Source organism: Octodon degus, unplaced genomic scaffold, assembly GCF_000260255.1.
Source record: "Octodon degus isolate 3935 unplaced genomic scaffold, OctDeg1.0 scaffold00058, whole genome shotgun sequence".
Classification (NCBI taxonomy): domain Eukaryota; kingdom Metazoa; phylum Chordata; class Mammalia; order Rodentia; family Octodontidae; genus Octodon; species Octodon degus.
In genome coordinates, this window is record NW_004524634.1 from 2,794,415 (window position 1) to 2,817,708 (window position 23,294).

General features: G+C 48.3%; 1 protein-coding gene and 1 pseudogene across 17 annotated transcripts in view; both read left to right on the top strand.

Annotated features, from left to right (window-relative positions):
• Dysf (dysferlin) overlaps positions 1–23,294 on the top strand; it is a 233,667-nt gene that overhangs the window by 203,799 nt on the left and 6,574 nt on the right. For all 17 annotated transcript variants that reach the window (XM_023718431.1, XM_004634069.2, XM_004634066.2 and 14 more), the window contains 11 exons: positions 1,660–1,788; positions 2,059–2,214; positions 3,908–3,999; positions 6,618–6,788; positions 7,431–7,573; positions 10,230–10,369; positions 11,841–11,929; positions 12,173–12,268; positions 12,665–12,806; positions 16,359–16,458; positions 22,481–22,659. In XM_023718431.1, coding sequence (XP_023574199.1) covers positions 1,660–1,788; positions 2,059–2,214; positions 3,908–3,999; positions 6,618–6,788; positions 7,431–7,573; positions 10,230–10,369; positions 11,841–11,929; positions 12,173–12,268; positions 12,665–12,806; positions 16,359–16,458; positions 22,481–22,659 — 1,437 coding nt within the window. The remainder of the gene's footprint in view (positions 1–1,659; positions 1,789–2,058; positions 2,215–3,907; positions 4,000–6,617; positions 6,789–7,430; positions 7,574–10,229; positions 10,370–11,840; positions 11,930–12,172; positions 12,269–12,664; positions 12,807–16,358; positions 16,459–22,480; positions 22,660–23,294) is intronic.
• On the top strand, positions 17,300–17,851 carry LOC105742525 (annotated as a pseudogene).

A 23,294-nucleotide genomic window follows, 5' to 3' on the forward strand; every position in this document is an offset into this window, starting at 1 on the left:
CACACACACACACACACACACACACACAAATAAATAAAATAAAAAAAATAAAACAGTGCAGCTGCATAGTGAAAGACAAGCTCAGGACTGCGCTAGCATGCCAGTAGGTAAACTGCATCGATGTACTTTTTTGACAGAGCAATTTGACTGTGAATATCAAAGGTGTTAAAATGTGTGTACCTTCTTACCAAGAAATCTATTCCTAGAAGCTTACCTCAGTGATAAATTTTTGAACAAATGCACAAAGCACATGTCTAGGAGTTTTAAAAACATAATTTAAAAATGATTCTTCAAAAGCTAGTAGCAAAAAATGTAAAACTCAGGGTTCAGTGTACTGTAGGGTACATTCATGTAATTGAATATTATGTAGTCATTAAAAGGGTGTTTGTTGGGGCCGGGGAGATGGCTTAGTGGAATATGCGCTTCACTGGCAAGCGCAAGGGCCTGAGCTCAATCCCCGGTTCTGCCAAAAAAAAAAAGGGTGTTTGTTATAAAAGTATATTTTTGAACTACTAAAAAAAAAGTTACAATATAGTTTGTATTTTATGATTCCATTTGAAAAAAATAAAAAATTTAAAATCATGTCAGTATTGAAAAGGACATCTATCATTCTTAAATAATTGGTATTTAAGGAATTAGAATCAAGGAAATATTAGTGTTTTCTTTATATTTACTTGTTATTTTTAATTTTAATAATGAACTTATATCACTTGCAAAATTCAATGTTTTTTTGGAAAAGATAGATCTTGAGCTGGGATAAATGAAGAATAATATTGAGAAAGACTACAGAAAAACCTAGAGTGGTGGTTTATATCCTGGCACTTGGGAGACTGAGGCAGGAGGATCATTCAAGACCAGCCTGGGCTACAAACTGAGCCCAAGATCAGTCTGAACTATATAGTGAACCTCATCAAAAAAGGAGAAAAAAAGAAGGAAGAGAAGAGAAATCTTTTACTTTACATGTAGCCAATTTTGTGTAATTACCCAATAACATTAATCTGTTTAATGTTACTAATTAGGTATATTTTATCATCTGTAATAAAAATTGCTGTTTCACTTATGCCCAAGCAATTTAAAACACTTCTTTACAAAATAATCATTGATGATTTGAAAGGAGACAAATAGAATTAACAAATTTAAAGTAATACGCAAGAGACATTTTTGGCTTGGTAGTTGTTACCACTGTCATCAGATATCTGAACGGTGGGCATTTTTGCTTGAATTTTCCAGAAGCCTGACTCAGTCTTCAAATAGAAAGTTAACTTTTTGTTTTGTGTGATCTCATTCTCTTAAATAGTGCATCACTTGTGTGTGACCACTCTCAGGCATCTAGAGTATTAGGTTGACCAGAAAACCCTACAGCTCAGTGGACTCAATAAATGTCTGTCCTCTTGCTCCCTTTGGGGTTACTCCCCATCTCCGCCTTTGTTCTCATTTCCCTCTGCCTTGCTTTTCTTCTTGGCATCCTGCTACCTGTCCACCTCTCCACCCCTGCTCTTCTGTTTAACCTTTGTTCCTTTCTTGTGATCTTCGCATCCTTTCTTCTCTGTCCCTTCTCTGTATTTCTTCATTCTCCCTGTCCTGTGTCCCTCTCCTTTTCCTTTGCTGCACCTCTGCTTTCTCTCTCTTGTTCTCTCTTCTCATCCCCATGTGTGACAGGTCTATGACACCCCACTGGAGAAGGTGGAAGCTTTTGAGGGCCTGTCTGACTTTTGTAACACCTTCAAGCTCTACCGAGGCAAGACTCAGGAGGAGACGGAGGATCCGTCTGTCATTGGGGAATTCAAGGTAAGCCTTTGAGGACATGTCCTTGGGTTACCCAAAGACTGTGGTGCTGAGGCAGTCAGAGAGGGGGCAGGGGTGTACCCCAGTAACTACAGTGGTCATGTGGTTGGAGTGGCAATGCTGTGCACGCAGAATCTGATGGCGGTAATGCGACAGCCATGGGCTGAGCGGTTTCTATGGTGCTGGCTTGCATAGAAAAGAGAATAATGGCCATAGGGGCCAATGTGTTTTTGATGATGATTAAAAATGAAGGTTTATCTCCATTCTTTTCAGGGTCTCTTCAAAATTTACCCCCTCCCAGAAGACCCAGCCATCCCCATGCCCCCAAGACAGTTCCACCAGCTGGCTGCACAGGGGCCCCAGGATTGCTTGGTCCGTATCTATATTGTCCGGGCATTTGGCCTGCAGCCCAAGGATCCCAATGGAAAGGTAACATTTCTAGAGCCTCGGGGCCTCTGAAATAGCAGGCATGGGTACAGTTGGCCTGTGGAATCTGGATGGGACCTGTGCTCTGGGGAGTTTGTGGGAAGTCAGACAAATATATTCAGAACTGACATGTAACTGGATGGAGTTCATCAGGGACCAGGGCTTGGGGAGGGAAGAGAAGACCAGGTCTTTTTTTTTTTTTAATTTTTATTTTCATTTATGTATTTGGTACATGGTCTCACTATACAGCTTGGACTCATAGTGATCCTCCTGTTTTCAGCCTCCCCAGCACTGGGATTACATGCATGCACCATTATGTCCAGACTTGGTTCCTGGCTAAGTGCACCCCAGATGTGGGGTCAGCGTGGCATGTGGGAAGGCCAGGTCTTTAGAAGATGCCCTGGAAGGAAGAGGAGTCAAGGATAGATGGAATACTCACAGTCTAGAAGGAGAAGAAAAGAGTGTTCTAAGAGGCATCCAGAGAACATAGATAAGACTAGGCATGGTGGCGCGCACCTGTAATCCCAGCACTTGGGAGGCTGAAAACAGGAGGCACACTATGAGTCCAATCTGTGTAGTGAGACTCTGTAGATCCTGTGTTAAAATACATAAAAAAAATAAAAAAATGAAAGAGCATACACAAAGGTTTGAAAGCAGATTGGTTTATTTATGTGTGGACCCAGGGTAACTGTAAGGACAAGTAAGGTTCAAACTGTAGGCTGGGTGGACTGTGTAGGCCTTCAGTGATGGGTATGAAGGAGGGAAAGAACAGAATTACTAATGGTTATACCCAGCCATGAAAGCTGATGGCAAAAAGAAAACTAGAAATACTTATTCTGCCTTTATTTAAAATTTTGCTATTTTGTCCCTCATGGGCTATTGGCATTGATTTTTAATTTTTAAGATACGGCAATAAGGTCTCACTTATCTTGCTGAATTTTTGAATCCTCCCCTTAGATTTTGTGCCCAAGGCAAGAGACTTAGCTGTCTCACCCTAGTCTTGGCTAGAGATACAAGATGGAAATTTGCAGGAAGGAGGAGCCTGGAGTCACAAGGAGATAGTAAGGTGGGGATAGAGGAAAGTTGGCACGCAGGGAAGCAGAGAAGCAGAGGTGAGGACCGTTGGAGTTTGGAGGCACAGGCTATTTTTTTCCACTGCCAGCATCTTGGCTTCTCATAGACAGGTTCAGCTCTGTCATGTGTCCTTAGCGTCTCTCCCCAGTAGCTTAGCCTTTCAAGGCTGAGAAATCACATGATCTCAGGGCAGGTGGAAGAGTCCTCAGCCTTGGACTGCAGGTGGTCTCCAGGATGCAGCCCCTGAGAAAGAGGATAGCTTTCAACCCTCTCGGTGCCTCACTGAGCCTGGCCCCCTGGTGGCAGCTGCTCTTGGAGAGGTGCCGATGGCCTGTTGCTACTTGTAGGCAGCATCCCAGAAACTGGCCGGGGCTGGCCTAGGCAGACAACAGGACCCTCTCGCTCCTGTGCCATCTGTTTGAGGTCAGAGAGGATGCCAGCCTGGCCTAGTCCCTTATGGACTTTGGCCTCGTGTGTCTGGGGATAGGGGCCCAGCTCTCACCTACCTCTCCCAATGGGGCAGCGGGGAGGAGTAAGGAGGACTCCGATATGCCATTCCCCTGCTGCAGCTGAAGCTAGAAGCCCAGGGCTTTGACTTGAGTATGTCTGTGTCCTTCTCCAGTGTGACCCCTACATCAAGATCTCCATAGGGAAGAAGTCTGTGAGTGACCAGGACAACTACATCCCCTGCACTCTGGACCCTGTATTTGGAAAGTAAGTGGGAAGCGGCTTGGCCTTGGCTGCAACAGCCAGTAGGTAGACATGGCAACCATGAGGCTGCCCCTCTCCCCTGGAGTGCAGTTGTCCCCTACATCTTGCTTGTCCTTGGGTACAGCCTCACTAATCCTTTATGTGCCAAAGACTCAAGTCTGAGAAGACACTCCTGGTAAACACAGAAACACTTACCTCTAAGATCAGAAGTCTACATGGAAGCTCAAAGAATGCATTTGTCAGTGTTTTTAGATGAACTTTTTGGGGAGAATAATTTTATATGTACAGAAAAGTTGTGGGGGGCGGGAGAGATCCTCATATATCGTTGACTGAATTTTTCCCACTGCCAGCATCTTAGCTAACTGCAGCACTTTTGCCCCAATGAGAAAAATTGACACTGATGTATTTCTACTAACTAAACCATAGACTTTATTAGGATTTCTGTCCTTTTGCTGTCCAGAGCCACCACTCTACCATGTTTTGTTTTTTTTTTTTTTTTGGTACCTGGGATTGAACTCAGGACCTTGAGCTTGCCAGGCAAGTGCTTATTCTATGGAGCTATCTCCCTGGCCCACTCTACTGGATTGGATTCAGCAAGTGCTCTCTTTGTGTTCCATGTGTGTTCATGGTGGGGAGCTGAGAGGAGGTGGGCCCCAGATAGTCAAGTGATCATGGAATCTAAGAGCATGGTAAGGAAGAATCAGTGCCTGTGACATGGAGTAGCTTCTCGGTGGCCTGTAGTACCCTGTGGATATGAGCTTATTTTGGCAAAGGGAGGCTGATGGCTACTTCTCTGACATCTGCATAAGAAGCCTAGTGTTCGTACATCAGCACGTGCCACAACTCATTGGTAAACCGGTGTCTGTTTGTTTAGTGTGGTCACTCGGCCTGCAGCCAGGCCCCAGTCATTTTGAGAAAATACTGTTTTGAAAGGGAAACAATTCTGGCCAGTAATGAGCTGCTACTGAGCTGAGATTGGAGGAAGCTGGGGGTAGGGATAGGAGCTTTGTTTGGTGAGCTCCAGTGGCTGGCATGGGGCCGTGGGCTGGTAGTGGTAGTGGGCAGTGGATGAACCTGTCCTAAAGTGTGTGCATGTGCACATGCACATGTGGGTGTGTGCCCAGGACAGTCCAGAGGGTGAGTGAAAGAATAGCCCTCCCACTCTGGATGCCAGCCTTGAAGTCATGGCCAAAGCTGGTGCGCCTTTAGATCACCACAGAAATCCTTTCATGCCACAGCCCATGAGATAATGATGACCCTAATTTATTGTTGTCTGCCGGAACCCTGTAGGGCAAGCCTCCCCCTTTCCTAACTGGACACGGTGACAGGCTTTTCTGCCCACGTTAGGCCCAATCACTTCATAAGTCACAAAGGCAGGCAGTCTGAGAGCTGAAGCCAGGGTATCCATCCGTGTCTAACCTGGATGCTTTGATGGCTGCAGGGGAGGATTTCCCCTTTCTCTGGCCATCTAGACTAGCTAGGTGCCACATGTGGGTGAGTAGGGGGCTCTGTCTGCCTTCCTTGCCCTGTTTAGTGTCCCTTCATCTCAGCCTCAGCCAGCCACCAACCATAAAAGAAAGGCAAGGACTAGGGAAGTTCATGTGAGGGGAGGGGTCCACTCTATGTGCCATTCGCTTCTGATGGCCAGCTGTTCCCTGGGTAACAGATGTTTCAAGCCAATTGATTTTCTTGGGGGTGCTTCCCAGACTCCCCTCGGCCCCTCTGCCTCTCCCCTGCTCCTCCTGGATGTGGCAGTTGCTGCCTCCCTATAGCTGGCCACGGCCCACCTCCTGGTCTTCGGTCTGTTGCACATTTGGAACCTTGTGAGGTTCCATGGGGCCAGATTCATAGCAGCCCAATCTGGCCTCCATGTGGCCCCATCCCTTCCACAGGACCCACTCACGTTCCTTACCCAGGCATGGATAGGAGTGAAGCCCCCCGCCAGATGTCCCCTGCCTCCTCCTTTCTGCTGCTTTAGCACTCTTAGACTCAAGTCTAGCAGCAGCTTTGCGTCTGCCACATGCAGGGAACTCATTTCAAGGGGAGAAGGGAAAATGCCGCCACCTCAACTCCCGCCACGGTGCTGAGGTGCTCAGACCCCACAGGCACTCTCTCCCCAGAATCTTTTCACAAACCTTTTCTGCGTGCCACCCCAGAAAGTCTGCAGCCCTGCAGTCCAGAAGCAGGTCCTGAGCCATCCCCTTGGTGGATTCCAGAGATCTGGCACCTGGCTGTGGAGTTTCATATTTCTTGTCTCCTAATGGAAACTTCTGTTTTAACATTCTATTCTATGTCATTTATTTATTCTTGGGGTCTTCCAGGCAGGAACCTGCTGTGTGCCCCACCCAGTTTATTTGGGAAACATCACACACACAGACACACACAGACACACACAGACACAGACACACACACACACACACACACACACACACACACACACACGGACAAGCCCAATACAATTGTGCTGAGGGTAGTGTGCTCTAAGGTGACAGGAGACCCAAGCAGGGTAGACTCGCTGGGATAGCATTTGAGCTCCTGCCCTCATCCTGTCACTTCTTGAGTTCCTACTGTGTCTGTTGGCATCAGGGAGGTGGCGGGATCCTGACATATTCCTTCCACAGGATGTTTGAGTTGACCTGTACTCTACCTTTGGAGAAGGACCTGAAGATCACAGTCTATGACTATGACCTCCTCTCTAAGGATGAGAAGATAGGGGAGACAGTCATCGACCTGGAGAACAGGCTGTTGTCTAAGTTTGGGGCTCGCTGTGGACTCCCACAGACCTACTGTGTGTAAGTGCTTGACACTGGCTGCTTCCCTGACAACCTACTTCCCCTGTGTACTGAACACCATGGTGTGCTGGCTCAGGCTTAACACATCCCCAGGTATTTGCTTCTTGAACCCAATGGGGGTCTTGTCATTCTTCCACAGATGAGGAAATTGGTAACCTGAGATAGTATGGCTTGTAATTTGTGAGATTAGGCTTTGAACCATTTTGTCTGACTCTGAGGACCTAGCTCCTTCTCACATTGCTGTGGTCCACATTTCTTTAATATACCCCTGAGGCTTACAGAGAGCTGGACATTTGGAAAAAGAGAGAGAATGAAAGACAATGGGGTGGGACACATGGGCTCCAGCTGGGCCCAAGGGGCATTTTGTGATGGTCTGCCATAGAAATTCACGTATGTACAGTACCCTCTTTCTACCATATTGAGTCATATTTGGATCCGATTCTCTTCCTAGAAATTAGAAACATCTGAGTTCCAACATCATGGGTACTTATATCCTTTATAGTTTCTTCATCTATAAAATGGGGATGATGAGTGATCTGAGGGGGTGGGTGATAATGGGTGGGAGTACACAGATCCCTGGCAGGCTCTACCTCTGTCATTGCCTGTGGAGCGCTTCATCTTTGTCTTGTACTTGGGCCTCAGCTCTGGACCGAACCAGTGGAGGGACCAGCTCCGCCCCTCCCAGCTCCTCCACGTCTTCTGCCAGCAGCACAGGGTCAAGGCCCCTGTGTACCGGACAGACCGTATAACATTTCAGGATAAAGAATACACGATCGAGGAGATAGGTGAGCTGCCCATTGGCTCCCCAATTACAATGGGCTCTTCTCCACTCTCATCACAAATGGCTCACTGGCCATAACCCACATCAGCAGGGCAAAGGTTGCAGCATGGAAGGACTAATGCAGCCCTTGGTCCTTTTGGGGCCAGTGCACACCTGTGATTCCACTGTAAAAATTAGAGGTCAGGGGGTCAAGGTGAGGCCAGGATCACAGCTCCATCCCAGACCATGGTGGAGCCCACCTGAAGACAAGATTGGGGATGAGTCTGAAGTCAGGCCAGGGTTTGGATCAGTTTCCTTCAGGCTTTGGTAGTCAAGTGTTTGGGGTGTACCCTCTGAGAAACAGTTTTCCACTTAAATTACACTAGCCTACCAGCTGTTAATGTACCTTCCAGGTTCCTAAACACCTAAACATCCAAAGGGCAGGCACCTCAACCCGCCTCAGATTCTGTCTGACATCGGTGACTGAGAGTCCCCCCACATGCTCTCCATGTGTCTGAGATACCCACAGCCCTGCTTTGCCCACCCAGAGCAGCTCAGCCTCCCTGGAGGTGTTTACAGGCGCAGCTGGCCCCTTACCTTCTGCTCGCTCCAGAGATGTTTGATGTCAGAGCTGGTGCTGAGGTTATAAAAGGAAATGGTGGCTTTGATGCCTCAATACCCCAGTCCCCCTCCTTCTTGTTCTATTTTCCTGACTCTCTCAGGTCATGGCTGAGCCAGGCTTGGCCAGTGAGCACCCAACCCCACCTGCCACCACACGCGTGCGCGCGCACGCACGCACGCACGCACGCACACACACATATTCTCTCTTCCTATGCAGTGCGCATCTGTTTTAGGGGCCATCTCATTTCCTTGAATGGCAACTGCTGCTCTGTGAGCAACTCTCAGCGCAGGGACCTGGGCTCACAGCCATAGAGTGGTGAGATACAACATCTGCCTGCTTTTAAACACGAAGCTGTTGAAGCTAAGACCTTCCCCAAGGTCACCAGCCATCTCGGAGCAGACTGCTTCTTGGCCCCTGTGGCATTGTGCCTCCTCTTTTGGGGCCCTGTTAATGTGGGCAGGACATTTGGTTGGTGAACAGACATGTAGTGTGTGTGTGTGGTCCACATCTCTTTAGTATACCACTGAGGCTTACAGAGGGCTGGACATTTGGAAAGAGAGAGAGAAGGAAAGACAATGGGGTGGGACACATGGGCTCCAGCTGGGTCCAAGGGGCATTTTGTGATGGTCTGCCATGGAAATTCATGTATGCCCAGTACCCTCTTTCTGTCATATTGAGTCATATTTGGATCTGATTCTCTTCCTAGAAATTAGAAAGGTGTTGGTGTACCAGGGCACACCTGAATACATATACCTGTGTGTGCGTTTTCTGTGTGTGCACATGTCCGTGCCCCCTTCCTGCTCTACCCCACGGCCTCTGGCACAGGGTCTCCAAGTGTGTGGTACTGGCTGATAGGCCAGGCTACTCCACTGTCAGAACTTGCCCGTGTCTTCTCCCAGCCACAACCCTGAGCATTGGCTCATCCCGTGAACCGCAGGAGGCACAGCTGGAAAGTGGTGGGGGAGGAAGGGACTGCTCAGGGCTGGCTGCTCACCGTTCCTTTTTTTTTTTTTTTTCAAAGTTTTATTGATAAACAGATAGCAATGAGACAGTTTCAAATCAAATTGGAAGTACAGTTTCAACAAATAATACACTGCATATATTCTTCTTAGTGGTTAATTGCTGTACAAGATGCGGACTTGTGATCCTATTTACAAACACCATTAGAACAAATCATTCTATTCATTAAGAGAATGCAACTATATATCTATCCCAACCTCTTTGAATGCACACATACAAAATGGACATTCATCGGTATACCCCATTTTTTCTAAGTTCCGTTATTGAATATTATAGGTGTGTAAACTCAGCAAAATATTCTCAAAGAGTCCAGTAGCCCATAATAGCATTGGGTCCTCTGTTTAACTGGCAATGTCAGAAATTATTGACCTGAGTCCCCCACAGCTCAACTTAACAGCATGGCTTTATTTCTTATATTTCTGCTTACCGTTCCTAATTGAGTTTGGGATTCCAGCTGCCCTGCTGCCCAGGTGTGGGTCTTCAGGCTTCACGTCTGTGAAATAAAGCTAATAACAGCACTTAGCTTCCAGGACCTTATAAAGATTCCTCTAACATCTCTGCAGAGCAGGGCCCAGCACATGGCTCACACCTAGAAGTGCCTGCTGCTGTTGCTGTTGTCTAATATAGCTCATAGGATGGCTCCCGTGAACCAGAGCATAGTGTAGCAGCACTAAGGTGGCAGGTCTAGGGGTGCAGGTTGCCAAGACTTGGAGTTGGAAGTAGTCAGAGAAGACTTCCTGGAAGGAACAGGCTTTGGTAGACAAAGAGGGTCCGTGTTGGTGGAGAAGAGGAATTAGAACTTTGCAAAAGAGGCTCGGTGGATGTGGTAGCAGGGGAATCATGAATGCTAAGTCAGGAGCCTGTCTTACTCCCTGGTCAGTGAGACATAAGGACCACAGCAAGGGTCTCTGAGCTGGGGTGAGGCTATGGGGGTTAACGGGCTTCCTGTGGCTGTCATGTGGTCCTGCCCAACCTGTGCACAGGGGAGCCCTGCCATCTTTCAGGCACTTGGCAACTTTTTGTCTCCTCTCTGAGCCAGAGGCTGGCAGGATCCCAAACCCACACCTGGGCCCAGTGGAGGAGCGCCTGGCACTGCACGTCCTTCAGCAGCAGGGGCTGGTCCCTGAGCATGTGGAGTCACGGCCTCTTTACAGCCCTTTGCAGCCAGACATCGAGCAGGTACAGTCTTGACCCTTGGATTCCTTGTACCCCAGAAAACCCTGCTACAAGGTCAGCTTGGGCATCCAGACACCCCACTGGGGACCTTGGGTGTGGCCAGTTCCTCCTTGACCCATTTCTTTGCAGTCTGAGTGGTCACTACTATTGGCCCATGAGGGATCTCAGGGCCTGGTATCCCCTCCTACCTCACTGTTGGAGAGACCAAGCCAAGTGCCTCTTTCGGCCTTGCTTAGCCAGCCTCTGACTTCTGCCTGACATTATGCAGATTACTGTTTCAATCTGGCCTCAGGTGTCCCCTTGCCCTCTACCATCATTCAGTGACTCAGTGTCAGGTACCCAGCTCTGTTCAGTGGGGTGTACGGACCCCAGCACCATAGGACAAAGTGGCATAGACACCTACAGGGCTCAGTCAACAATAGGCAGGAGGGCTGGGTATCCTCCCATGCCACATGCCACAGGAGGGTGTACACAGACAGCAGGCGCAGAAGGCTTCTTGGAGGAAGTGAGCGCAGAGATGGGTTCTTGAAGAGAAGGAGAGAAAGGGATGCCCTTAAAAAGGAAGGGCAAATGAGCCCTGCGGGTGCCTTGGCAAGAGATGCACCCTTTCGCTAGGCAGCTTAGCTACCAGGCTTCCTGGAGTAGCACAGCTGTTAAATGTCAGGAGTGACTTAACCAGTTCTTTCAGTTCCTACTCCTTAGGTTGATGTGTTAGTCACCTTCTGTCCTGAGACATAGTCCCTGACACCCACAGTCAAAGGTGGTGAGGTTTATTCGGGCTTACAGGTTTTCTAGGGTCAGTCCGCAGTGGGCTGGTTCCAAGGCAAAAAGGCTTTGGTGGAAAGGGCTGGTGGAGGGAAGCTGCTCATGCCACAGCAGAGAGGAAACGGAGCACCAAGGGAGGAGCCAGGGAGGGAGAGGCGCCCTTCCACATCCCTCCCACAGCACCCCAGCTCTTCCACCCAGGCTCCGCCTCCCCACAGCCCCCTCTGCTGCTGAACTCACCCATGGGTTGAATCCACTCATGACTACAGTACCCGCCCAATCCAACCATCCTCCAAAAACTCAGCCTCCGAATACTTGAGGCTTTGGGAGAACAATCTAGATCTAAACCATAGCAGATGAGGACAGAAATCATAGCTGACTTCTAGGGAGGGAGGAACCAAGGGTTAAGAAGTCTTGGCGATGCCCTAAGACATGAGCACACCATTCCTTTGGCACACTGAGACTCAGCTTACATGTCGCCATCTCTGAGAACCCTGCCCAGGCCAGTGGCCCGCAGAGGCGGAGGATTCCCTTGGCTCTGCAGTCCTTTGTTTGGCATCACTGCCCTACAGAGTGGTGAGCTTCTTCCTGGCAGGCCTGGGTCTTCTCGCAGGTGCCCAAGTGCCCAATGTGCCTGGCACACGGCAGGTGCTCAGTGCTGTTGCTGGGTGAAGGGTGGTAGGAGAATGGGCTCACATCTCTTCCACAGGGAAAGCTGCAGATGTGGATTGACCTATTTCCGAAGGCCCTGGGGCGACCTGGACCTCCATTCAACATCACCCCCAGAAAAGCCAGAAGGTGACCAACAGCCTCAGGCCCTGAGCTCAGCTGGAGGTGGGAGGGTAGAAGCCAGCTATGGATGGGGTCAGGTGGTGGCTCTTTGGCCAGGCTTTGGGGGCACTGGGCTTCAGAGTACAGATTCTGTTTGGACTTGGCTGAGTGTCCAGCCAGGTGGGCATCAGATCTGGGATGAAGTGGCTGCTCAGCAGAGAGTGTCCTATGCCCTGGTGGGAAACCTATTTGATTTGGTCCCCTGTCCAGGTTTTTCCTGCGCTGTATTATCTGGAATACCAGAGATGTGATCCTAGATGACTTGAGCCTCACAGGGGAGAAGATGAGTGACATTTACGTGAAGGGGTAGGATCCATCAGCCTTCCCCTGTGCCAGCTCCTAGGACTGTCCCTGCTCTCTTGGGAGGGACCCAGCAGACAGTGCTCTGCAGTGGGAAAGGGTGGGCAGCAGGCTTCTTACGGGGCAGAATCCACCTTAGGGAGTGGTCCACCCTCCAGACTTCTTCAGCAGTCATCTTTGGGCTAAAATTGCAAGATGCGAGGACATCTTTAGAGAGCGGCTGAGAAGTTAAACATTTTCTAATTTATGGTGCATTTCATGCGTCATGAAATTTCCCTAGGAACTCCACTTGCAATATTGTTTACCAAGTTCTTTACCATTGTCTACCATTGTGATTCCTCATGGGAGATACACATGAAGTAGAAATCTAATGAGACAGGACATCCGTGTATGTGTGTCTAGTTGGATGGTCGGCTTTGAAGAACACAAGCAGAAGACGGATGTGCATTACCGATCCTTGGGTGGTGAGGGCAACTTCAACTGGAGGTTTGTTTTCCCCTTCGACTACCTGCCAGCTGAGCAGGTGTGCTCCATTGCCAAGAAGGTAGGTGTCCCTCCTGGTCCCAGGTTATGCTGCCTGCACAAGCCCATCACCCCTGGCCCCTCACTGCCACTGTTATCCCCAACATTGCCGCATCATTGTGTGAACACTCCTAGCCCTGCCCTCATCACCTCCAGGGCTATCATTGCCTCCTCCGCAGCACATTTTTCCCTCCTCCTTTACCACCGTTGTTGTCACTAGCATTGCTTCCACTCCTACCACTCCACAACCATACATGCCCATCCATCGTATATTGCTAAGACTGAAATCTACAATCACTGCTTCCTCTCCCAGCAGCAGGAAGGGTCCTGGGGCCCAAGCGGGAGGGGTCAGGAGGCTCAGCATGGCCAACCTGAGGGCAGAGGGCTGGCCCCTGCAGGAGGAGCTTCCCAAGAGCACTTGCCTACCACGTGATGGGGTTGTCCACAGGACTCGGGGCAGTGTGCTTAAGCCTCTCTAAATACTTTGTCTCCCATACCTGTCTGGTCCTGTCCAGAGTGGACAGTCACTGGGAAAGGCTGCTCTCAGGACCTGCCTGCCTCTCTTTCCCCCCTTCCCAATGCTTGCTGACGGTACCTGGGGGACAGGTTAGCACCAGCCAGTGGGGGGAGGTAGATCTGATGACCTCAGTCTCTATGTGAGCATCTCCTAGTTTGGGTCTCCTCTGAGCCTCTTTACCACTGAGACAGGCAGAGCTCCCAGGAAGCTGCCTCCTCCTGACTGCACCAGGGAAGGAACAGGACCATAACACAGGGAAGGGGGTGCTGTTAGCACAGAGGCCTCCAGCCAGTCTGGCAGAAGGCAGAGGGCCTGTCAGGTCTTTTAACTACCCTCATCCCACCTAGTATTGATTGCTACCTGGAGGTGCCTTGCTGTTAGAAGGGGCAAATGCCACTGGTCAGGGACGTCAGGTCTGAGGTAGCTTTCCATCCTGAGGTAGCTGAAGGCTTCAAGCCTGGAAGCTTCTGTGGTATGGCTTAAGGCCGGGAAATACATAATGTACTTGGGCCGCCTCACTCTTCTTAATTCTCTTCGTTGCATCTTCTCTGTTGGAACTTTCCCAGCCCAACACATAGGATCATCTGCACTTTAGAGAAACCAAAATGTTCCACTGAACATTCTGAAACCATCAAGCAAAAGAAATTACGGATTAAGCAAGGTTAAGTGGATTCTTTCACCCAGGGCTTGCTGTGTAGTATCTGCCAGAAGGGAGAATTTAGCAGTAGGGTTCTGTGAAGTCGAGGGATGAGTAGAGGGCTTGTAGGTTTAATCCTGCTCAGTGTGTTTGTCACAAGCCTGTTTCCACAACAAAGCAGATCTGCCTCTGCCAGAAGCCAGCGCATCCAGGAAGCCCGCTGGCCTCTCTTGGCTGTCAGCTGTGAGGATGGGGCCCAGGGCAGGCAGGGAAGGGCCGAGGTGTCCTGCATAGTGCCTACTGGCTCACAGAGCCCTGTGAGGGGCTGAGCATGCAACAGGGAAATTGAGGCCCATTTAAATCGGGGCTGGGAAGACTCACTTTCACGGGAGGCATTGTGGGAAGGAATATCACAGGGTGAATCTTGCTTTTTCTAAGAAATAAGAGCAGAAGAAAAATTTGGCCCCATGGCAGGTGATTTGAGACAAATGGAAAAGGCTAGAAATGTCATGCTGATGCTCGAGAAATAGAGAGAGAAGAGAGGGGGCAGGTGAGAGAGTGCTGATTGTACCACAGAGAAGCTACCTGGCAGCTTGCAGGAGGGCTCAGCTGGAGTTGCTGGTTAAGGACTTGGTATGGATTCACTCTAGCACTGGTGGAGTGCTGGCCACGGTAAGAAAGGAGGGCCCTGTTGGACTGGCCCTCAGGGCTGGCTTCAGAGGATGGCTAACACACAGGCAGCCTGGTCAGCCTGATGACCCAGTGACCTGGACTGGAAAAAAGGACAGAGAGAGAGAGAGAGAGAGAGAGAGAGAGAGAGAGAGAGAGAGAGAGAGAAAGAAAGTTAAAGAGTGAGGGAGTGTTGGAAAAGAACAGAAAACAGGTCCCTCCTGACCCAGGCTTTGGGGAGAGGATGGCTGGAGGTAGCTGCAGGGAAGGTCAGGAGGAGGGGAGGGGACCAAAACAGCCCAGGTGGGCCTGGAGTCAGCCAGGAGGGAGGGGGGATTACAGGCGCCTCTTGGGGGGAAGGAACCTGGGAAGCAGGTGGAGCTGTGCCCACGGTGGGGAGAACCAATTAGCTGGTCTGGGGTAAGGACAAGTCTGAGTACGAGGCAGGTTAGTGCGTGGGCTGCTCACCCTCTGGCTCCCTGCAGAGCCAGCCCTCTGCCTTGGGGTTCAGGGCCTCTGGCAGGCAGGCCCTCTGGGGACTCCATTAACCAGACGAGACTGTCATAAAATACAAGGTCTCCTTTCATCCGGCTGCTTTGAACCTCCGATGGTTACCCTGGCTGGCTCCCCACCTGGAGCCCAGCACACCCACCGGGGCCTGCCTGCATGTCAGGCACCCACCCTGCAAATAAACAGCTAGTAAAAGGGCCCTGGCCAGGAGCATAATGAGCGCCTGGGACCTGGGGGGCTCGTTCCCCAGGCTGGAGCCCCTGCCCAGCTGCTCCCACCAGGGGCCGTTTGAACCTCTGGCTCATTACCCAGCCCATAAACCAGGCCGGCCAGAGGAGTGAGGCTGCTCGTGCCCTGCAGGCAGGCCTGCGGAGCTGGCCATAAAAGCTCGTCAGAGGAGGAGGCACCTGCAGGAGGCTGGACAGCCAGGCTGGGGCCGAGAAGGGGGAAGCCCCAGACAGAGGCTAGGTAGAGCCAGGGGCTGGCTGGGAACCTGTGTGTCTTCACCAGTCCAGGAGCAGTCTGGGCTGTCAGTGGGGCACTGTGCATGGTGACCATGTCTCACTGCAGTGGCCTCTGGTTGGGAGCTTTGTGGACACTGTGTGACAGATGCTGAGGCTGAGTGGCCATGCAGCTCTGTGTTCAGCAGGGTACCCTGACTGCCCCCAGGAGCCTATCCTACAGACTTGGGTGCAGGGCCCTGCCCTGACTTGCTCACAAGACCTTGTCTTCTCCTTGCTGCCTGCTTGGGATAGTCACGGTGTGAGAGAGAAAGCCCAGTTACAGTCTTTCTGCTTGAGTTTAGATTGAGTGTGACCCAAGGGCCAACTCGGCCCATTTCCCTCAGTTGCTTCTTGAGGCCTCTGACAGAGCCTCCCAGGATGTCCTGTGTCCTGATGGAGCTAGAGTGGAAGAAGGGCCTGGACTGTCCTTTCAGCAGAAGAACAGGGCCTTCCTGTGCAGGGCAAGCTCTTGGAGGTAAAGGGGGTGGTGAGGAAGGTCTGGGGTCCTGGTCTCTGTGCCAGCTCTTTATGGCAGTGTGTCATGGTACCTTCCAGTAATAGCCGGAGTGAGTGGGGACCCCAGCTTCTGAGCCAGCCCACCATGACCTTGATCACATGCAGAGAGCAGTGCAGGGGCTGGGCAGCCTCTGCTCTCTCCTCCAGTCAGCTTTTCAGGCTGGAGCGACCTCTGTCTCTCTGACCTTGATTCCCTTTCCCTTCTCTGCCTGTCGGGGTCAGGATGCCTTCTGGAGGCTGGACAAGACTGAGAGCAAAATCCCAGCACGAGTGGTGTTCCAGATCTGGGACAATGACAAGTTCTCCTTCGATGACTTTCTGGGTGAGCCTCATTTCCTGTCAGCTCTGAGGTCTACTTGGAGGGCTGCCTTGGACTCCCAGAGGTGGGTGTGGACCCTTGGAATTCCCAGTAGGAGGTGTGGTCCTGCTTCCATTCGGAGAGCTCAGGGTCACTGAGTCCCCAACACTGCTGAGTGAGGTGTAAGACACAGAGCAGTGACAGGGAGAGCAGACTGGCATCAGGGCGGGGCCTTCAGCAGAGGTGGCATCAACCACTGGGCTGTGTTGGATGTGAGGAGACAGGGCCACAGGCTGAAGCAGCTCAGGTGTGTGGGCTGTTGGGACCGCCACACCTAATGGCTCCCAGGATGCTCTCATTTCACCTCAGCCTACACAGACTGAGCCCAGAAATCAAGGGCTCTGTCACTGTCATCCTTGTGGCCAAGGATAGACCAATGAGAAGGGGATTAATTAAACAAAATAAGGTCCCTCTGTAGGTTGGAGCATCAGATGTCAGCACAGATAGGTAACTCGTGACCAGAAAGGATGTTCTTAAACTATGACATTTTCTAAAGGTCAGGATATAAAACAACATATGAGATGTAAACCCATTCATATACCTGCATATATGAATATATATGTATGCCATGCATGTATGTATGTATGCACAGATGCACATACAATGTATGTTTGTCTGCATCTCAAGGAATGCATAATACCAAATGGTATATGCCAGATGTTAGTGGAGGTTATCTCTAGGTGGTGAGATTAAGGAGTGAGGAAGAAGCACTGCTTATCTATAGTGTTCAACAGGGATTATATACAGAAAATATAAAATACACAATTCAGCCCTTCCTGTGAGCGGCCTGAAGTGACCTGTGCAAATGGTTCGCTACTCTCTCAACCCAGAAAACCCCACAAAGTCATGCAAATCAAGAGGCTCAGATCTTCGCATTCACTTTAAGAACACACATGAAACTGCCCAGGCCAAGGGTGTGCATATCCGAAAGGCCACCGAGTATCTGAAGGATGTCACATTGCAGCAGCAACGTGTGCCATTCCGGCGTTACAATGGTGGAGTTGGTAGGTGTGTCCAGGCTAAACAGTGGGGCTGGACGCAGGGTCGGTGGCCCAAAAAGAGTGCTGAAGTTTTGCTGCACATGCTTAAAAATACAGAGGGCAATGCTGAGCCTCAGGGTGTAGATGTAGATTCTCTGGTTATTGAACATGTCGAGGTGAACAAAGCGCCCAAGATGCGCCGCTGTACTTAGAGAGCTCATGGCCGGATTAATCCACACATGAGCTCCCCCTGCCATACTGAGATGATCCTTACTGAAAAGGAACAAATTGTTTCTAAACCAGAGGAGGAAGTTGCACAGAAGAAAATGATATCTCAGAAGAAGCTGAAGAAACAAAAACTTATGGCACAGGAATAAATTAAGCATAAAACAAATGCGAATAAAATTTTTAAAACATACACAAATCAAATTTGGTGCCGTCGGTTTTAGTCCTGATTACTGCACAACAAAGTCCTGCTGCAGCTTCTAGTTGTCTGGGGGCTGATGGCTGGGCCGAGAGTGGCAGGGATCAGGGACAGGAAGAGCAGCCCTCCCCTGCTCTGGGCTGATCTTGGAACACTCCCTGCAGGGCCAGGGCTCAGCATGGAGCAGCTCCCATTCCTGCGACCAGGGGCGACCCAGGAGGGCGTCTGTGTCTCCCACAGGCCACTCTGCTTGCAGGAGGCAGAGGAGGACAGGGGCTGGGTTTCCAGACTCCCTGGGCTGCCTTTATCAGGGCGTCACATTTTTTTCATTTAAGCTCACGTAATATAAAATGCACCACTTTAAACGTTCTCAAGTGTGAAAATCAGGAGTTTCCGGTGCATTCACAGAGTTGCGCAAACATTGCCACTGTCTAGTTCCAGAACATTTTGTCACCCCAAAGAAACCTCTGTACCTGTAAGCAGTCACTCCCTGCTCTCACTGCTCCCAGTGCCCCTAATGTGCTCTTCCTCTCTCTGTGTCTACCTGTGAGCCACCTTCAGATTTGCCGATGAGTGACACCCCTGAGCATACATCTTTGGACCCTTTGCCTTCCTTAACTCTAGGAAGTGGGTGTGTGAGATTTTGAGCACTTTATTGTATTTTTTGGTAACAAGTTCAATTGAGCTCCAGAAGGAGTTTCACTTTTTTATATTTCTTCCTGTGCCCTATTTGTATAAGGCTATCCTTTCCCCTAAACTATTGCTACAATTTAAAAATTGCCAACATGATCTCTCATTTTTATTTCTTATTTGCATTTATTACTTGCCATATAGAAAACTTAAAATATAGCTGCTGTTCGTATTATTGATGAACTTTTTCTTCATGGGATTTTTTTTTTTATTATTGGCTTATCCATCTATCTGTCTATCAATCTATCATCTATCTCTGTATCCCCAGAGTCTTTGTACCAAGCTATATCTTGAGCCCTTATTTTATTTTTTATTTTGAGATAGAATCTTATTAAAATTGCTAGGGTGCTCAGATTGGGTTGCATTTCTCCTGCTTCGGTTTCCCAAAGTGCTGGGGTTACAGGTACGCACCTGGCTGGTATATTAAGGATACTTTGCAGATAATTTTTTGTATTTTTAAAAAAAATTTTTTTCCTTTAAAATAAAATTTTTTCAGGGCTGGGGATTTGGCTCAGTGGTAGAATGCTTACCTAACAAGGTGAAAGCCCTGGGTTTGGTCTTTGGCACCAAAAACAAAAAATAAACCTCTCCTAAAATAAAATTTTTAGAAATGTATTTAGTACAGGGTCTACAGGGTCTCACTACATAAATCGGACTCATAGTGATCCTCCTGTTTTCAGCCTCCCAAGCACTGGGATTATAGGTGCACGCCACCATGCCAGTCTCAGTTGCCATCTCAGTGCACCCCAGGGGCAGGACTGGCACTGCACCCTGGGGATTGAACCCTGGTCCCTACACCTGCCTATTTAGCAGGCGCTATAGTCCACTGAGCTATCTGGCTGGCCCTCATTTATTTTAAATTTTTTAATAAAATCTTTTTACAGACTTACATTTTTTTTTTGCATCAATTTAACAATTTAAGCCAGGTGTGGTGGTGCATGTCTGTAATCCCAGAACTCTGGGAAACTGACACAGGAGGATCTGTGCAAGTTCATGGCCAGCTTAGGGTACCTAATGAGTTCAAGGCCAGTCTGAACTACACTGTGTGACTCTATCTCAAGTAAAACAAAACAAAACCAAAAAACAAAAAAAACACAAAAATCTAACAATCATGGAAGGAAGCTTTAGAAAACTTATTGTAAAAAGAAAAAGAAAATTGCCTGTTTACTGAATGAGAAAACTGTTCAGAGTGAACAGTCTCATTTTTTAAATAACACAATGAAACATGAATATTTTTAAGTACATGAGATTTCTCTTTAACCTTACATTGTATTTGTAAAGTATGTATTTTGTCTTTTGAACATTGATTGCTTTTTATTTTAAAGGCATTAAGCTTCTATTATGTCTTACCATCTCATGATAAAACTATTTCTCCTTTTGGTTTTTAATATAGATCATGCTAGGTTTAGTGAGTGTGTGAATACTTGATATTTAATTATTTTTCATACATCAAATGAAAATTAACATTTATCTACAGTGAATGGGGGGATGTGTGTGGGTGAACTCTATATTCTATATAAATGAATATAGAGTTGACGAGGTAGAACTAGGGAATAGATTCTATTTTTTTTTTTTTTTTTTTTTTTTTTTTTTTGGTGGGACCGGGGATTGCACTCAGGGCCTTGTGCTTGCCAGAGAAGTACTTATTCTACTGAGCCATCTCCTGGCCTCTTAAAAACTGGAAATCTTTTTTTTTTTTTTTTGCGCAGAACTGGGGATTGAACTCAGGCCCTGGCATTTGCCAGGGAAGTGCTTATTTCACTAAGCCATCCCTCCAGCCCCTAGATTCTATTTTAATGACAGATGTAATTACAAGTGGTAACTACTGGGATATAGAAAGATTGGGGCAGATGATGGATGGAAGGATGGATGGATAAGTGGATGAGCAAAAAGAAAAGAAGATAGAAAACATATACCTGGTGCTTAGTTACAATCATTAACCATTGTCCAGTGAACAAACTAATCTTTCCAAGGAACTCAAGGTTTAAAAAAAAATTGACCCCAAAGAAAAAAATTTCAATTTCTGTCTTCTACTTGCTTCCTACAGTAACCCAGGCTTTAGTTCAATGAACTCTATTATGTTACTGTAGTTGGATTGGGACAAAGCACATGAGATTCCTCTTTTTATCGGTCGAAGAGTTAAATGTTGCATATGGTTTGATGCGATAGCTGGAGTTATGCAAAGAGATAATGGATAAAATGGGTGAATAGATGAAATAGTATAAAAATGGCTGCTTGGAAAACTTAAGTTGGTAAATGAAAAAACTGATGGGTGAACTGCAATGAGACACCACTTCCTACCTTCTCAGATGACAATCGTAATTGTCAGAAAATAACAAGTGTTGAGGAGAATGTGGAGAAATTGGAACCGTTGTACATAGCTGGTGTGAGCGTAACATGATGCAGCCACCGAGGAGGACAGTTTGACATCTCCTCAAAAAGCTGAACACAAAATCACCGTGTGACCCAGCAGTTCTGCTCTTAGGTTCATACTCCAAAGAACTGAAAGCAGGAACTCAAACCCTCGTTTGCCAATATTTACTTCAGCATTATCACAGTAGTCAGAGGTGAAAATAACCCGAAGTCCATCCACAGGTGAATGGATACGTAAAATTAACTATGCACCTGAGTAAGTTGCTTTTCCCTTTGCTAAGACGAAATATGTGAGACCCAAAGTTGAAGGATGGAAGGTTTATTGTAGTGCCTCGTTTTCTGAGGTTTCAGTTCACAGTTGGCTGGCGTGGTGGAGGGGCATCTATAAAGAGAAACTGGTCATGGTGGGCAAAAGGCAGCGAAATAGAGAAGTGAACAATCAGGAGCCGCAGCAGCAGCAGCAGCCCGCCTCCCTTTTATCCCTTCCAGACTACCTGCCCTTTGGGTTGTGCCACCCACACCAGAGTGGATCTTCCCATTATCCACACACAGAACTATGCCAAACCAATCACTAATTTAATAATCACACATCCTTAATCCCAGCATCAGACACATAATCCCAGCATTCCACACTTAGTCCCAGCATCACATGTTCTTGATCTATCTGCCTCTGAAAAGCCCCACTTGTGATTACATGGGACTTTGGGGGGACATGTGGACACAAGCCATAACAGTACACATGATAGAATATTATTCATTCATTAGAATGTTACTGATCTTTACTACAGTGTGGATGAACCTTAACATTATGCTAAGTGAAGCAAACTAGATATATAAGAACAAATACTTGGGTAGGGAGATAGCTTGGCGGTTTAAGTACCTGCTTGGCAAGTGCAAGGACCCGGTTTGATCTCTGGTACTGCATGCTGGCCACTGACACTGGGCGTGGTGACACACGCCTGCAATCCCAACACTGGCGAGGCTGAGACAAGAGGATTACTAGGAGTCCAAGCTGTGTAGTGATACCCTGTAATAAAGCAATAAAAGATTTAAAAAAATTGTATGCTTTCACTTACATGAGCTATCTAGAAGGGGCAAATTCATGAAAACAAAGTGCATAGAAGGTTTTACGGGCTGAGGGGCAGGGCAGTGGAGAGTTACTGTGCAATGGTGTCATTGGAACAGTGTTTCCAGTTGAGGACAAAACTTTTTGAAAATAATAGTTACACAACACTGATTATCATCAGTGCCCCAGATTTATATAATTAAAAATGGTTAAGGTGCAAATTATATGTTACATACATATTTTCCGCAATAAGGTTTTTTTTTTTTTTTTAAAATTGATGAGTAGACAAGAATATATATAGGCAAGAGTTTGTGAGATTTGACATGTAGCTCCACCAGAAGAGAAACTGAGGAGTTGACAGTGGCCCTCTCTTATAAAACAAACAAAGCCCTAGATAGCCTTGGGCTGGCAGTGACTGAAAAGTGCCTGAGCTCAAGAACCTCTCTGTCGCAGGCTCCCTGCAGCTGGATCTCAACCGCATGCCAAAGCCAGCGAAGACGGCTGAGAAGTGCTCCTTGGACCAGCTGGATGACACTTTCCACCCAGAATGGTTTGTGTCCCTTTTTGAGCAGAAGACAGTGAAGGGCTGGTGGCCCTGTGTGGCAGAGGAGGGTGAGAAGAAGATCCTGGCGGTGAGTGCTCCCACCAGCCCCTGTGGGTGGCACAGGTGGCTTCTTCCCTGGAGACCAGCTGGCACACACACGTGGTCTTTCTCCCGTTTCTTCTGATTTCTGTTTCCTGAAGTCTTGCCTCTCCTCCTCCCTCCTGACTGATTCCCAGCCTTTCTTCCCCTTCTGGCTCACATCTGAGAGGAAGCCTATTTGAATTGAACGATGACCTACTTAGATTCCTCTTACTGGCCTTAACAGTGATCTGGGCCCTGGGTTCCCTGGGAACCCTCCTAGATGGATGGGATCAGGTGCTTCCCCTTGGAGCAAGACCCTCCTAAGGAACATCCTCACTCATCTGTCCTTGTGGAGACGTCACCAGCGGTGGTGGTGGTGGTGGTGGGATTGGTGGCTGAAGGACCCAGGAGAACCATCCTTCCCACCCTCTACTTATCAAGTCCAGACAACAATAGAAGAGGAAGTTAATCTCTGACAGTTTACTTAGAAGCAGCGGGCAGCCAGCCAACTCTAAAGTGGCCCTTGAAATAAAATATCTTTGTTATACAAAGAATTGCAGTGATTAATGAGAAATACTAACGCCCCAAAGGAAAAATGAGCAAAGGGCACACATAGATAGTTCACAGGAGAAGTAAAATGTT